Raw genomic sequence first — 17394 nt, forward strand, 5'->3', positions numbered from 1 at the left:
GTTTTTTTGCGGATAGGATGCAGACCCATTTATTTCAATAGGTCCCAAAAAATGCGGACAGCACACAGTGTGCTCCCCACATCCGTATGTCCATTCCGTAGCCCCACAAAAAAAAATAGAACATGTCCTTTTCTTGACCGTTTTAGGCATTGTTACAATGGAACCGCAAAAAAAACGGGTGGCATCCGTTTTTTTTGCAAACTGCAAAACACATACGGTCGTGTGCATGTAGCCTAACAGGGATGCTCAACCTGCGGCCCTTCAGCTTTTGTAAAACTATAACTCCCACCATGCTCTGCTGTAGGACGATAACTGTAAGCTGTCCGAGCATGCTGTGAGTTGTAGTTTTGCAACAGCTGGAGGGCCGCAGGTTGAGTATCTCTGCTTTATAATTTCACTGATGTACAATTAGAGCTAACATCTTGAACATGAAAATGGCTTCATCCCTGTGGGAATTCTCTGATATTTGATAAGACTTAATTTAATTCTATTACATTTTCCACATTCTGAACACTAAAACAGGTTTTCCCTGTGTAAATTATCCTGTGTCTAACAAGATCTGGTTTTTGATTAACACGTTCACCAAATTCTGAACATTAAAATGGCTTCTTCCCTGTGTGAATTCTCTGATGTTTAACAAGATCTGATTTCTGATTAAAACATTTCCCACATTCTGAGCATGAAAATGGCTTCTCCCCTGTGTGAATTCTGTGATGTACAACAAGACTTGTTTTGTTTGTGAAAGATTTCCCACATTCTAAACAAGAAAATGGCTTCTCCCCTGTGTGAATTCTCTGATGTTTAACTAGACTGGAATAAACTGTAAAACATTTCCCACATTCAGAGCATGAAAATGGCTTCTCCCCTGTGTGAATTCTGTGATGTGCAACAAGACCTGCTTTCTTTGTGAAAGATTTCCCACATTCTAAACAAAAAAATGGCTTCTCCCCTGTGTGAATTCTCTCATGTATAACAAGTTGCGATTTATGGCTAAAACATTTTTCACAAGTTGAGCATGAAAATGGCTTCTCCCCTGTGTGACATCTCTGATGTCTAACAAGTTGTGATTTATGATTAAAATGTTTTTCACATTCTGAGCATGAATATGGCTGCTCCCCTGTGTGCATTTTCTGATGAATAACAAGATGTGATTTATAGTTAAACTGTTTTTCACATTCTAAGCATGGAAATGGCTTCGCCCCTGTGTGAATTCTCTCATGTATGACAAGATCAGATTTTTGGTTAAAACGTTTTTCACATATTGAACATAAAAATGGCTTCTCCCCTGTGTGAACTGTCTGATGTTTAACAAGATCTAATTTATAGTTAAACAGTCTCCCACATTCTGAGCATGAAAATGGCTTCAGCCCTGTGTGAATTCTCTGATGTATATTAAGATGTGATTTATGGTTAAAACATTTCCCACATTCTGAGCATGAAAATGGTTTCTCCCCTGTGTGAATTCTCTGATGTTTAACCAGATCTGATTTATAGTTAAGACATTTCCCACATTCTGAGCATGAAAATGGCTTCTCCCCTGTGTGAATTCTCTCATGTACAATAAGACGTGAATTACGGTTAAAACATTTCCCACATTTTGAGCATGAAAAAGTCTTCTTTCTTGTGTGAGTTCCTTGATGTTGAACAATTCTTCTGTGACTTTTAATTTGCTTAACAGTCTTTGATAAATCAAAAGATTGAAATCCATCCAAAGGATCAGATGATAGATCTTTTGTGTCAAAAACCAAGGGTACATCTGGGATAATGGCATACTTTTCATGTTTATCTTCTGTGACACCACAATCATCTGTTCTGAAATCTGATAATATCACATGTTTCTCTAAGCTCCTGGTACAGTTATCTGCTAAGAATAAATCCAATTTTTATCATTTTTAAAATAATAGAACCTTAAGATTGTATTAATATTTTCTAACATTTCTATATATAAAAAAAAAACCATACAAATTACAAGTCATGAAGCAAAATTCAAAAAACAACTGACTATGGGACAATAGGTAACAATCTGACAGTAGACCAGTAGCCTGGACCAATAGATGATGATGTTAGGTCACCAGGCTGGTCACTTGTATTCTCTTGTGCTGAAGCCAGCATCTTCATAGGTTCACAAGGGATCTGTGAGTCAGTGCTATAAGCTGGTGTCCGTCTTACACACTGACCGCTAACTGCACTATAGCACAAAACAAACCAGAAATTGAAGCTGAAAGCCCACCTTCTATCTACCTTACAGATGTAGTAAATATATTATTGGACATATACCACATACATATAAATAATACAGGCATATACTGAACATATAATGCTCTGTTCAGATCACATTTATGAGCTCTATTTAACATATATACACCCAGTATGTATACATTGAGCAGAGGTCTCTGACGAATACCATACAGTGACATTTAACGGGTTATTCCTAGCTTGAACACTGGAGGGCATATTGCTCCCAGAGGTGGGACTTGTCCACAAAGTGCTGGAGGGCACACTGTGCATGCGCGGCCATCCTCCATTCATTCTGTTCACCCAGATCTGGCAACAAACAAAAATGGCCCTACTCATGGCCAGTGTTTGCATTGTTTGTATGTATGGTGTGTGACTAAAAATTTTCAGCAAAGGTTAAAAAAATAAAAATAAAATAACACCAACTATCTGGTGTTAAAACACTTCACCTAATTGCCACAGAAACTGCAAGCACAGTTTGCGAGTGCAGCAAAGGTTGCTGAGTGAAGCAAAATTACAGATAAGTGCATAGCTTAACACTAGGCCATAGTTCAACACAAGGACATAAGAACCAAAGTTTGATTTTATTTGTGCATTGTTTGCTTGATTCTAGCACAAGGATCAGCAACCTCCGGCACTCCAGATGTTCTGAAACTATAACTCCCAGAATGCTCTATTCACTTCTATGGGAATTATTAGAACAGCCGAGCATGTTTGCATGCTGGGAGTTGTAGTTTCACCACAGCTGGAGTGCCGAAGGTTGCTGATCCCTGTTCTAGCAAGTTCCCCAATTACAGCAGTCAGGGGTTTAAATTTCAAATCATAGGTTTTCTTTTTCCTTACTGTTAATCCCAATTTAAACCTGTGCTCCATGGACAATGCTTCTAAGTGTGTGTCTTGAGCAATGTATGCAAGTCTTGAAGAGCCCTTTGATGGTCAATACGTTTGCATTGAAGACCAGATTTTGGATCTAAATGCGCAGCTTGCAACATGCAGAAGCATTGCAAACCTAGAGAGGCTGTTAGGCATGGGCCTTCTGCCACATTCTGAGCAGGAACTGTCTCACCCTGTCCTGTTGGGGCTGCCCTGGCTCCAAGTCCATCAACCCATTCTTCAGCTCTTCATCCTGTGATAGCCTTCACTGACCATAAAAATTTGACTTATATTCAGACTGTTCAGAGGCTCAATCCCAGACAAACTCTATGGTCACTTTTCTTTGCACGTTTTAACTTTCAGCTTAATTTCCGTTCGGCAGGTCCTTTGATGTTTCTGATGTTGAGGACAATCCACAACACATAACTGATCCTTCCAAAAGCATTTTGGTGGCGCCTGTCAAACTGAATGAAGTACCCACAGGTAAGATTTTTGTTCCTGAAGCCCAATGTATTAAAGTCCTTCTATGGGGACATGCCCCAAAGACTGCCGGTCATCCTGGAGTTCAGGGAACTCAGAAATTCATTGCTCGTCATTACTGGTGGTCCTTTGTTAAAGATATTCAAGACTTTGTCTCCTTTTGTAACCTATGCGCCCAAAATAAGTCTTCTAAGTAAAAACCACCCAGTTTCCTCCTTCCTCAGCCTGTACCTGAAGTCATATACATATAGGAAATGACTTTATCACTGAGCTTTCACCTTCTAAGAGTTGCACAGTCATCTGGGTGGTAGTTGACCGTTTCTCTATAATATCTCATACCCAGAGGTCGCACTACATTTTTTCCAGAAGAGTAAAAATACTCCATTTAACAATTTTGAGGAGAAATTTTAGCCGAGGAGGAGTACGAATTCTGCGGTAGTTCATATATATCTATCTATATATATATGTAATGCATAGGCCCACATAACGTTATGAGGCTGATATTTCTTCATGGAAACCATTGCTAGTCTCTCATGCAGAAATAAATGTAGACAATTTCACATTTATCCAACATCATACAATAACATAAGACCACTGCCGCCATACACAGGGCCCACCTGAGGCTGCCATACACAGGGCCCACCTGAGGCTGCCATACACAGGGCCCACCTGAGGCTGCCATACACAGGGCCCACCTGAGGCTGCCATACACAGGGCCCACCTGAGGCTGCCATACACAGGGCCCACCTGAACCTGCCATACACAGGGCCCACCTGAACCTGCCATACACAGGGCCCACCTGAACCTGCCATACACAGCGCCCACCTGAACCTGCCATACACTGCGCCCACCTGACATTACATATTATATACATATTACAGACAGAGCTCTACCACATGTCCATTACACAGATGGAACTACTGTGTGCACACACATAAAGCTATACAATAGACTGGTTACACTGACATTGCCCTGTTTTATACACACCTTTCATACATAAAGTACCTCTGCATTCTACACCAGCACAGTCCTACACAGAGCCTGTGTTATCCTAACTCCTCCCACACACATGGCTGATCACATGACTGTGACATCACCACAGGTCCTGTAACCACAATGTAGTGTTTAGTCCAGACTCTGAAGCTGCTCCTGGTGAGAAAGAGATGTCCGTGAGGGGCGGAGCTTCTCCGGAGAGGGGCTTCATGTGTGCCGGACCTGGCAGCTTCTGATACAGCGCTCCTGACTAGAAAAAGACCATGCGTAAAATTATGCAGGAGTCTTTTTTCAGGGATTAAAATGGCCTGAACAGGCGTCTATGGCGCTTGTACAGGCATTATTGCGACTTCTACTCATACCTCTACCTGGTCTACCCTCTGCTCCTCGTCTGGCTGAACTGTTCCTGCTCCATATCTTCAGATTACATGGATTTCCTCTCCACATCGTTTCTGATAGGGGTGTCCAATTCACTTCTCTTTTTCGGAGAGCATTATGCAAACTACTGGATGTCACATTAGATTTTTCTTCAGCCTATCATCCTCAATTAATGGACAAGTGGAGCGAGTCAATCAAATTCTCACTGGATTCTTGCGGCACTTCACTAATGCCCATCAAGATGACTGGGTCGTCCCCCTGTCCTGGGCTGAATATTCACACAATAATCAAGTCAGTGATGCTACAGGTAAATCTCAATTTTTTTGTCAACTACGGTCGCCACCCTAATATTGCTCTTTCTGTGTCCGCTTCCTCTGGGGTACCAGCCGCAGATGCCTCTGTTGAAGAATTCTGATTGAATAGCAGGAACTCTCTCAAAAAGCCATGGGTCAGATGAAGAAAAACGCGGATAAGAGACGCAGGAATCCTTCTCAATTCTCACCTGAGGACAAGATATGGCTCTCCTCTAAGAACATTTGTCTTAGACTTCCATCTTATAACTTGGCTCCTCGCTTCCTCGGTCCCTTTCCTGTCATAAAGATTAACCCTGTGTGCTACAAACTCACACTGCTAGCATCTCTTCATATTCCTAACTCTTTCCATGTTTCATTACTCAAGCCTGCTGTATTTAACAGATTCTGTAAAGATGCCTCTGAGAAACCTCCTTCAGTCACCAAGGATGATGGATATGAGATCAAGGACAATCTGGACAAAAAATTCTGAGTTAAAACATTCTATTTAGTTAACTAGAAAGGATACGGTCCTGAAAAGAGATCCTGAGAACCTGAGACAACATTGATGCTCCTCTTCTCGAAGGGGGAGGCATAAGGGAGGGGATACTGTTAAACCTAGGCTTTCTTCCATACCTCCCGCTGTCTCACCTGTCATATCCCCAGCATCTCCTGCCTCGTTGCGGTCTCTGCCAGATGTGGCAGGTGCGTGCCCGCCAGACGCATACTCTGGCCACCCTGCCTCCATGCTCCATCCCATGCTGGCATTCCCTTCATTGGCCTACAGGCTCTACAGTGGGCACAGGCCGCACCTTAATGGGGAGGGTGCAGCTGCGGTGGGTAAAAATGGTTAAGACGGCTGGAGGACCTTTTAATGGGGGGGCTGAGGTTAGTGAGGGAGGTGACTGGTCATAACTGTAAACCCATTAAAAACAGCTGCTGATGACATGACGAAGCACAGACTGGACGAAACCGCTGTCACCACTCAGTGATGTTGCCCACATACCTGACTTGTTTTGGATATTTTATTGCAATAAAGGTCCACAATTATGTACAAGTGGTGAGTGCTGCTGATTTCTTTTCATGGAAATTAACCTGTTACAAACCAGCAATATAAAACAAGACACCCCAAAACATCTCAATATTTACTCTCTGGGAGGTGAATATGGTAAATTAAGATGTAACAGAAAAATATATGTTCACAAATGCCAGTCTAGCAAGCAGAATGGGGGAACTGGAGGCTTTGGTACTAGAAGAGCACATGGATGTAGTTGGTGCGGCTGAGATTCTTCATACGACTGGGCTGTTACTATTAAGGGTTTTACATTCTTTAGGAAACACAAGGCCAATGGAAAAGGCAGTGGCATGTGCCTGTATGTGAGGAGTGATATGAAGTCGGGTGTAAAAGAGGCAATTGTGGGTGAGAATGTTAAAACCTTCAGGGTGGAACTACAAAGAGAGACCCCCTAACTTCACAGAGGAGATAGAAATTCAGCTGTATAACTAAATAGATAAGGCTGCAAGGTCTGGTACAGTGATCATAATGGAACATTTAAATTTCTCAGACATTGACTGGGGCCATGATTCTGCCTCAACTACAAAGGGGAGAAGGATAATGCCCTTAGGTTTACCCCAAAGCTAAATCTATTGGTTGACACAGTAGTTACACAACCACTGGCATAACACAGTCACATATATTTCACCCTCAATTGGGTGGAGTGGCTCTGGTCCAGCGGCTGTAAAGCACTCCCAAAACTATTCTTTGGGTAGGTGTTTTGAGGCTTGTTGGATGTGGTCAGGTTGAAGAAGATCTCGGGGTCAGTGTTAAACAAACTTTGATGTATGTGCTTGCACATCCATTCGTTAGGAAACAAAAAAAAACTTTTTTCCCACTCTTTCACTGTGGAGACACCCGGTATCGGTAACAATTGTGTGCTAGCAAAAGAAAACCTGTCAGAAAGTACAATATGTGACCCCCAAACTGCCACCACTACCTGACTATACAATAAGTAATTAGTAGCCAGTGAAGGAGCAGAATCTGTGAGTCTTCTCTGCTTTATGTAGTGGTTACTACTCACCTGGGTGGTTATCTGTGGCAATGTCCTCTATGATCTGCTCATCACCCCTCACATATGTATCTTCAGCCTTAATATTGGTCAGATCTTTACCCAGATTTAAAAGCTGTGAAACAGAAATTGTAAAAGTCAGCAGACTGATGGAGAAGTCGTGTGGAATGTTTGATGTGACCAGAAAAGATTATTACAATGACACAAAGTAATGAAATGACAGCAGAGTTATCTGTTATGGTGTTAATCTGTGCCTACAGCTCCTCTTGTTCCAGCTGATGGGCAGGCCTTCTGCTCCTAGAAGTCGCATGATACTGCAAAGTGCAAACATACATTTATCTTGTCATGTATGTAAGATGATGTATATTTCTGCTGATCTGAGATAACATATCTCACAGACACCACTAGATGGAAGCACAGAGATGTGAAGCCGACACGCTAGCCATTCCTGGAACCCTGAAGCAGAAAGGAACTACCAAAAGCAGGCCAGATGTAAGAGTGTTGTAGCGCAAGTCCAGTAGAGGTAACTTGTCTAAAAGGACTCCACAGCATCCATGTTCAGGAGTTTTTTCCGTGCCTTAGCATACCAAATTACAGTTTGGCCCACTGTGAGAATCTCCAAATCCCAAAGTGGATCTTGTGGAAGTGTACTGTAAGTACAGCAACCTGTTCAAAGAATGGAGCATAGGAGTTTGCCTGCCGTTAGGGTGAACCACCCTGTTGGTTGCCAGAAGTAAATTATACACCCTGTGCCTGGATGCTTATGTGTATCAGTCAGCTAGAGAAGTGCGGTAATTAGGAAAAATGCTTTCAAGAATCTATTCTGCCTGTTAACTAAGATCGCAGTAAGATGTGTGAAATCTGTGGAAATTATGCTTGTGAAACATCTGCTGGTCCATGCATGCTTAACCTGTGATTAATGTACCAGAACCATAATCTTCATAATCAAAAGGGCCCATTCTCACTAAATGTATCTTTAGTGGGCTCTGTCGCCAATTTTTGGTAACCCAAAAACCTGCGTCTTCCGACATCTGGCCTTTTTAGCTAAGTATCCTATTTGTATCATGTCTCTTTATCATATATGCTTTATCTCATCTTGATAATATACCCACCTCCTGATGAGCCTGACGAGTCTCAGGCGAAACGCGTCGGGGTTCTTGTATTAGTCCAGAGAGGGCTGGTGGCGTCCATTATTCTGGACCACCATCCTATTCTCTATGCATCTGTCTTGAATATTTGTAAATATCTTTTCCCTGATTAGGGTTTGTGTAGGGACTGGATAGCAAAAGGTTCGGGGACAGGGAGTCTCCACCATCAGGGGTTAACCCTGGGATAAGCAGTCACAGGGAAATTAGGGTAAGCTTGTGTCTGCCCTGCCCCCCACTAGACCTTGGTCCTTCTTCCCGAACCTGTAATGTTTTCCCGTCACCATTGAATGTTTTTTTTTCTTTTGGGGGTCGCTACTCCCCTTTCAAAAGGAAAAAAAAAAAATTATTTTATAATTGTAGTACACAAGTTTGGTATACACATATCTTTAATTACGATAAAGCGGGTATAGGTATTTTTAAAAGTGACTATTTCTATTTCAATTTACTCTAAAAACCATTGTGACAAGACATCCGGAAAAATCTAAATATTTGGTAGCAGATCATAGGGAAACTTTCACGAGACCTTATTTCTATCTACCTGATCATCATATGGAACATTTTGATGTTCTTCTGAACCATCCTGTAGAAGAAGTGGGCTGGGACATCTCTCCAGTGTTGTTCTCTCTTCTTTAACTGTAGGAAACACATACAGTGACTTAATTCCAGTGATGTAGGGGGCCCCCTTGCCAGTGGCACAATGCCAATTACCGTCTTATAAAGCGAATACTAGTGAGTGCCTCCATTATTGAAGTGTTCACTAGTCTGCAGAAGGTAGGAGAAGCAGTGAGTGAAGTGCTGTATTTACTCCTCCTCCCAGGTCTTTTCTGGCCGGTGCCAGACTTTGTACTGTGGGCACTATGAACTGACACTGTACGCAGGCCTAAAGAAGAACAGGGACCGCGGCTGCAGAAGAGACCGCTGGACCTGGATAGTAGTGGCGGAGCAGGAGAGGTAAGTTAATTTATTTAAGGTCAAATATGGGGTTCTGACATGGAGGTCTACAGGTGATCTGATCTGATGACTGATATGGGGGTCTAAGAAGTCAGTCTAATGGGGGTCGGATCTAAGGTCTGATATTGGGCAAGGGACGGATCTCCCTCGGCTGTCACATGAGGATTGTATGGTTCTGGATGCCCCCTTACAATTAGAGGAATTAGAAGAGGCAGTGAGATCCATGGCTAATGATAAGGCCCCGGGACTGGATGGTCTCCCTGTTGAGATATCTAAAAATCTCTGGACACACTACTTCGTGAATTGATGGCAGTGTTTAATTATTCCCTTGAGGTAGGCTACTTACCTGATTCCATGCAATAAGCACTAATAGTGACCCTCCCCAAACTGGGAAAAGATCTGAAACTGCCAGACTCTTATAGACCTTTTTCACTGCTGCCCACGGATGTCAAGATACTGGCTAAGGTCCTGGCTACGCGCCTCTCCAAAGTAATACTATCTGTTATTAATCCAGACCAGACCGGATTCATGCCCCAAAAATCCACATCCATCAATATTCAAAGAGTCTTTACTAGTTTACAAATACCGGCAGATAATATGGGGGTGTGAACTGTTATGGGCAGAAACAGGAATACGGACACCTTTGTAGCTTGTGCGTCAGACTGTTGCTAGTTTATTTTGTAAGTTGCTCAAAATAACAAACAAAACCAAAACAAACAATAGCCGTCTGGCTCCTGCCTATCTCACTCGGCAGCTCTAGCTACACTCGTAAGACAAAACACAAAGAGCATTTTCCAAGCGAAAACAGAGCAACTTACAGTTCAGTAGTTATATAGAAAAGCGACAGCTCACAGAGCTCCTAGGCTTGCAGCTTCTCAAACAGACTGCCCATACTCCCAGAGAGAGAGCTCCTGTGTCAGGCCTGCTGACCTAATTAGTACATCTGTGTGAGCAGTCCCCCCAAAGCAGGTAAAACCCGGACTGGCTTCGGCTGGTCAGGGAACCCACCCAACTCTTCCCTGACCGGCTCCAGGACCCTAAACTGGCTTTCTTTTTTCTAGAAACAAAGAAAACCAAACCTTCCTGGAGCCTTTTAACACATGAAGTGCCGGAAAACTTGGTGCAGTGTACACACCATCCAGCACTTTCTCTGCCAAACATTGTGACACCCTGTCACATACCCCCTCCCTCTGTTCGAACCCGTGGGTACGGACACTTTCCATGAACATACAATGAGTTCGGGAGAGAGCGTCAGCATTGGCCTGCAGCTTTCCTGCTCTGTGCTCCACTGAGAAATTATAGTCCTGTAGTGACAGGAACCAGCGAGTCACCCTTGCATTATGACCTTTGGCCCATGACATCCAGATAAGAGGGGAGTGATCTGTCACCAACTAAAATCGACGGCCGAGCAGATAGTATCGCAAAGTCTCCAAAGCCCATTTGATGGCCAAACACTCGCGCTCTGCAATACTATAGTTTTTCTCAGCCGGGTTTGCTTCCTACTCAATTATATCACTGGGTGTTCTTCTCCGTGCACCAACTGTGACAACACGGCCCCTAGGCCCACATTGGAAGCATCTGTTTGAACAACAAACTTTTTAAAAAAAATCAGGGAGCGATCAAAACTGGCCTACTGCATAACACCTCCTTGAGTTTACAGAACGCAACCTCAGCATCTTGTTCCAAGAAATTCCCCCTGAGCTTTTGCCTTTGATTAGGTCCGTAAGTGGAGCAACTATGGTGGCAAAATCTGGAATAAACCTCTGGTAATACCCTACCATGCCCAGAAACATCCTCACCTGTGTTTTTTTTTGTGCAAGGTTGAGGCCACTCCTTAATTGCCTGTACCTTTTGAGCCTGAGGTTTGATGAGGCCTTTACCAATAATGTAACCTAGGTATAGTGCCTCTTCAAGGCACAGGGCACATTTCTACGGATTGGCTATCAGACCAGCCTGCCGAATTGAGTTTACCAGCGCTTGGACCTTGGGAAGATGACTTTCCCAATCCAAGCTGAATATCACCACGTCGTCAAGGTACGCCGAAGCGAAGTGCCGGTGTGGCCTGAGGACTTCATCCATCAACCTCTGAAAGGTGGCAGGGGCCCAACTTCACCTCAGTAACTCCCCCCTGAAGTGTAGGACTGAGACGCCATAGAAACTAAAGGTTCCTTCCAGGCCTTTATTAAATTCACATGATAGATTTGCATTTTTGTCCCGTTTGTCAACCCGGTGGACTTTATAATTCACTTCCCCTATTTCCTCTACAACCTTATAGGGCCCTTGCCATTTTGCCAGGAATTTACTTTCCGCGGTGGGAACCAGAACCAGGACCCGGTCACCCGGCTGAAAAACCCTGAGTCTGGCTCCCCGATTGTATATGCGACTTTGGGCCTCTTGAGCCTGTCTCATATGCTCTTGTACTATGGGCATTACAGCTGTGATACGGTCCTGCATCTGTAGAGCATGTTCCACCACCGGGCTCCTCTTCCCACGACTCCATTGCAATATCCAAAAGCCCCCGGGGGTGTCGCCCATACAAAAGCTCAAACGGGGAAAAACCCAGTAGACGACTGAGGCACCTCACGAACAGCAAACATCAAGTAGGGGAACAGGCAATCCCAATCTCTCCCGTCTGCCTCAACGACCCTTTTTAACATTCTCTTGAGGTTTTTGTTGAAGCGCTCCACCAACCCATTAGTTTGAGGGTGATAGACTGATGTCCTTAATGGTTTTATACCCAGCAGCTTACCTTTCATTACGTTGGACATAAAAGGTGTTCCTTGATCCGTCAGGATCTCTTTGGGAATGCCTGTTCTAGGCATATGAAACAGCTCCCCGGCAACATATGAAACAGCTCCCCGGCAATTGTTTTAGCTGACGTGTTCCGCAGAGGAACCGCCTCTGGATACCTAGTGGCATAGTCTAAAACCACAAGAATGTATTGATGTCCCTTTGCAGACTTCACCAGGGGCCCCACCAAATCCATCGCAATCCGGTGAAAAGGTACCTCAATGATGGTTAACGGTACCAAGGGACGTCAACTGACATTCTGGGCAAGACATACAGAATCGCTTGATTCCTGCAAACACTCCAGGCCCAAAAAAAACTCTGGAGTACCCGTTGCGGAGTTTTCTCAGCTGCCAGGTGTCCTCCCATAGGGTTTTTATGAGCCAGGTCAAGTACCACTTTCCGGTGCGATTTGGGAACAACTAGTTGCTCTACGACTTCACCCCTTATATTATCAACACGATAAAGAACATCGTGGTTGACAGCAAAGTGAGGATACACCTTCTCCAAGCCCATACTGTGGGCAACCCCATTAATCACAGCAACATTTTCCCAAGCATGAGCCAACGTCGGGTCTCTCAGTTGGGATGTGCCAAAGTTATCTTGAGAACAGTTTATTTCTGGCATAGGTAACTCTTCCACAGACTCTTGAGGTCTCTCGGATTCCCCCACTAGCACAGAGAAGGGGAACTCGTCAGGCTTAACTGGGGCCAGTCTACCGGCTGAGACTTCAGAACCGAAATCCCCAAAGCCAGGCAGGCTAGCCGGAGTTTCATCCCCCACACTTAGAGAAATTCCAGGTGGAAACTCGACCATCCACAGGTCCCAGAAAAAAGGAAAGTCCCATCCTAGTATGACACTATGCATCAGGGATTTAAATACTCTAACCTCATGGGACGTCACACCAAACTGAGTCTCAATGGGGACCACCGCTGTACCATAACTCTTTCCATAACCATGTATGCCCAAAACGCCCATGCACTGTTTTTTCAGCTGGTCTGGAGCTACCAGGTCTGAATGTACAAGCGTAACGAGGCTCCCAGAATCCAGCAATGCCTGGACACTCCTTCCACCTACTTTGACCTGTGCCATGTGGGCCAGCGCAGACGTCAGACGCGCTGGATGAGCGAAGAAGGAAAGGCACCGAGCTGCTCCACACTCCATAGGTTCTGGGACGACAGGACATTTGGCAGCCACATGCGCCCGGGCTTTTCACCTCCAGCACTGGACACAGCAGCCTAGTATCCATGTTGGTCTCCACCCACGTTTTCAAACCAACATCAGTATTTAAGGTTGCGGCGCCTATCCCCGCCACTGCTGGCAGACGTCGCTTTACAGGCAAGTTCTCGGGGTCAGACCCCCCTGCCAAAAAAACCTCTGCCGCCAGGTAGCGTTCAACGATCTCAACTTACTCATTGGCGGACTTTGGATCAGCGTGACTGAGCCATTTTCTTAACGCATACGGCAGTGCTGTCCGGAAGCAATCCATTGTGACCCTTTCGACAATCTGGGGTGCCGTGAGTATCTCAGGTTGCAACCATTTTCGTACCAGATAAATTAAGTCATGCATCTGTGACCTAGGAGACTTATTAGGTTGGTAATTCCATTGGTGCACTCGTTGGGCCCGCACAGCAAGAGTGACACCCAAACGGCAGAGAATTTCTAGCTTTAGCTTCTCATAGTCCTGGGCATCCTCGGTAGACAAATCAAAATACGCTTTCTGAGAGTCACCCGTTAGAAACGGAGCAACCAACCCCGCCCACTGAGTCTTAGGCCACCCCTCCCGATCTGTGGTACGTTCAAACGTATTCAGAAACGCTTCCACGTCATCACTTGGGGTCATTGTCTGAAGAAAATGGCTTGCTTTGACCAACCCACTATTGCTAGGTCGATCCTGACGCGTATTCGCCAGCTGCTGCAGAACCTCTAAGAGTTTCTCTGTCTTTCCGATTAGCTTCAGCTTGCATTTGCCTGTCTCTTTCCACGGCCTCAGCTAGTGCTGTCACCTGAGTACTCAACAGACGTACAATTTCCTGCTGTGCCTCCTGCTGGGCAGCCAAAGCCTTTTCATGTCTGGCATTAGTCTCTCACTGGACTGCATTTGCGTCTTGCTGGGTTGCACAGGCTTGTGCAAACCTCAACACCAAGTCTTCCATCGTATTGGATGAGAAGATGCAATGCAATTAAAGTTGCTAGATGGATGGTATCTGGCAGGGATCCGTCTGCCCGCGTCCTCCACCAATTTGTGAACTGTTACACCCCTCCTGCGGGGTTGTTTTGGGAAGAAACAGGAATACTGACACCTTTGTAGCTTGTGCGTCAGACTGTTATTTTGTAAGTTGTTCAAAATATGTGAGTAGTCCCCCCAGGCAGGTAAAACCCGGACTGGCTCCGGGTGGACAGGGAACCCACCCAACTCTTCCCTGACCGGCTCCAGGACCCTAAACTGGCTTTCTTTTTCCCAGGAAGCTTCTAGAAGCAAAGAAAAACAGACCTTCCTAGAGCCTTTTAACACATGAAGTGCCGGAAACTTGGTGCAATGTACACACCATCCAGCACTTTCTCTGCCAAACATTGTGACACCCTGTCACAGGAGGATAGGGCCATATTTTCATTAGATGTGGCCAAGGCCTTCGATAGCATGGAGTGGCAGTTTCTGTGGCAGACACTAGACCATATGGGGTTTGGGCAAAGATTCATAGCTTGAGTGAAAGTCCTTTATTCCAGCCCCAAGGCGAGAATTAGGGCGAATGGGGGTGTGTCCATGAGATTCAAACTACAAAGGGGTACCCGACAAGGGTGTCCTCTGTGGCCGTTGTTATTCGCACTGGCGATAGAACCATTGGCGGCTGCAGTGCGTAAGTCTCCTATTATACAGGGGCTCTGTTACAGGTACTGTACATAACAAAATAGCGATGTATGCAGACGACACCCTGCTGTTCTTGGGGGATACAACAACGTCCTTGTCTGCGGCAATGGATCTCATTCACTTTATGAATGAAGCAGGCGCGTGACATAGTGAATGACGTTACGCTGCTGCCGCCCGCCCGGCCTTCCTACAGGAGTTTCAAGTGAGTACCGTACTACATGGATTTCTCTATGCTGCATAGGAACAGCACCCATGCCTACATGTTACCTATTAATGCTACAGTGAGTGGGGCCCGGTGTAATAGAATACAGTGACTGCACCGGGCCCTGCTTCCAATACAACACCAGAAGCCGGCCCCCACCCCTCCTCCCTCCCTGCTGATACACCACCGGCCGCGCTGTGCAGCATCGCGGTCAGCGATGTATCAGTGTAAATGGCAGTATTCGCCCCATAAGACGCACTGCCATTTCCCCCCCACACTTTTTTTGGGGGGGAAAGTGCGTCTTATAGGGCGAAAAATACGGTAAGGGGGATTTATGTACTGGCATACATTATAATGGGGTATTTTTGTAGTGGCACACATTTTAATGGGGTTTTTGTGTACGGGCACATATTATAAGGAGAAGTATTATGGGCATTATTAAAACTAAGTGCACTCTGGCAGAAAATTATATCTATTAGTAGGAGCACTATTACTGTGGGGGGCACCCTGGCACAGTACCAACTTAGCACAATTACTTTTGAGGGACGTTATGTTTACACTATTAGTGTAAGAGAGACACTATTTGCTAAGGCACAGTTATTTGTTAGGGCACTGTGTGCCAGTAATTATTGTTGGGGGCACTATCTGTGTGGTACTAGTATTTTAATGGGGGACTGTTTCGGCAATATAGGATTAGGAAGCGCAGCAGGCACAGTATTGGGGGTGGCAGGACGGAGTGTTCAGAATGTGTGGAGGAGAATGGAAAAGTAGGAAACCAAGATGTCTGTTTGTTAAACTCTGCAGAGACAAGAATGACTGAAAGAAATCATCATCTGGTCTGAATGGAGAAGATGAGGAAAGAGAACATCTACATCAGAGGGGACATCACTGGATGTAAGAGGTATGTGGCGCTGTATTACCCTGTATGTTCTGTAGCGCTGTGTGTACTGTTTTCCAAGTATGCATTTAACAGTAGGGCTAGGAGGGAAGGGGTTAGGTTAAGAATTTGGCATGGGAGGAGAGGGTGCCATTTTAACTTTTAACCAGATGAACTCTTGCACTAAGACCCATAAGCTGTCACTGGTCCCTCAGGTGACTGATGTCAGGAAATCAAGGGTATTGGCTGAGCGTGGAGGAATCTAACAGCCTCCTTGATTTCTCTTGATTCAATGTTGATAGGGTTAATGACCACTTCCCTTTTCTTAGCTGTTGCTCAGTGGTCATCACTTCTACCCTTTATAGTCTGACCCCACCCTTCTGACTATGCGGTAGATATCTTCATTTGGGTTTGGCTGAGCTGGTGTGAGATCCTCTCTGGTGTGCCTGTTCCTCTATCTCTACAGAAGTTAAGTGTCGCGTTTGTTTGTATTTGTTATATTCCCTGTTGTTGTATCTGGGCCTGAAACAGAGACTTCCATTCGTCCATCTGGGGAGGAATGGGTTGTCTCTGGTCCTATACTTATTCCAGGGCCTTATAGGGAAATCAGAGCCTAGGTATCCTGCTTATAAACATTCCTACCTTCAAGGTCTATTCATATTGATAGGTAGTCAGGGTCCGGATGTATATTTAGTCATGTCTATTACCTGATGATGTGAGGGGCTGGTGATCCTCCATCATGATGTTCTTGTACAGATCTCTGTGTCCTTCTAAATACTCAGACTCCTCCATGGAGAAATAGACGGCGACATCCTGACACCTTATAGGAACCTGACAACACAATGATACAGTCATCACCCAGATCCCATTCATAGAGTTACTGTATAATGTCCCGGCATTCCCAGCGATGTCACCTCTCCATTCAGCAGCTCAAGGATCTTGTTGGTGAGCTCTAGGATCTTCTCTCTGTTGAGTTTCTTATGTATCGGGATGTGAGGTGTCGGCCTGGATATTGGGCTCAGGATTCCTCCCCGTCCTTCAGACACTGGGGCCTGACAATGCTCACTAGAGGTCTTCTTCACTACTGTGTATTCCTGGTTATGGAGAGACGCAGTAATAAATATCACTCCATACATCTCCAGAGTTCCTCACCTCTCCAGTCATGTCCATCTGTTAGTAACATAGAGAAGATGATGTAATGTGACATCATCAGAATCTCTCACCTCTCCAGTAAGCCGGAGGAGG

The 17394-nt window shown here is 45.0% G+C and overlaps 1 protein-coding gene across 2 annotated transcripts; it reads right to left on the bottom strand.

Annotated features, from left to right (window-relative positions):
• Nucleotides 1–430: 430 nt before the first annotated feature.
• On the bottom strand, nucleotides 431–16908 carry LOC122934028 (zinc finger protein OZF-like). 2 transcript variants are annotated; one of them, XM_044289169.1, is made up of 4 exons: nucleotides 16857–16908; nucleotides 9002–9096; nucleotides 7328–7430; nucleotides 431–1861 (listed from the first exon to the last, which is right to left on the bottom strand). In XM_044289169.1, exons 1-4 carry the CDS (start codon nucleotides 16888–16890, stop codon nucleotides 597–599), a joined length of 1497 nt encoding a protein of 498 aa, XP_044145104.1. In that variant the 5' UTR covers nucleotides 16891–16908; the 3' UTR covers nucleotides 431–596. The 2 variants fall into 2 exon arrangements, with proteins under 2 accessions (XP_044145104.1, XP_044145103.1); XM_044289168.1 differs by having other exon boundaries at nucleotides 431–1864.
• Between the last annotated feature and the right edge of the window lie 486 nt (nucleotides 16909–17394).

The sequence above is a fragment of the Bufo gargarizans genome, chromosome 4 (genome assembly GCF_014858855.1).
Source record: "Bufo gargarizans isolate SCDJY-AF-19 chromosome 4, ASM1485885v1, whole genome shotgun sequence".
NCBI lineage: Eukaryota > Metazoa > Chordata > Amphibia > Anura > Bufonidae > Bufo > Bufo gargarizans.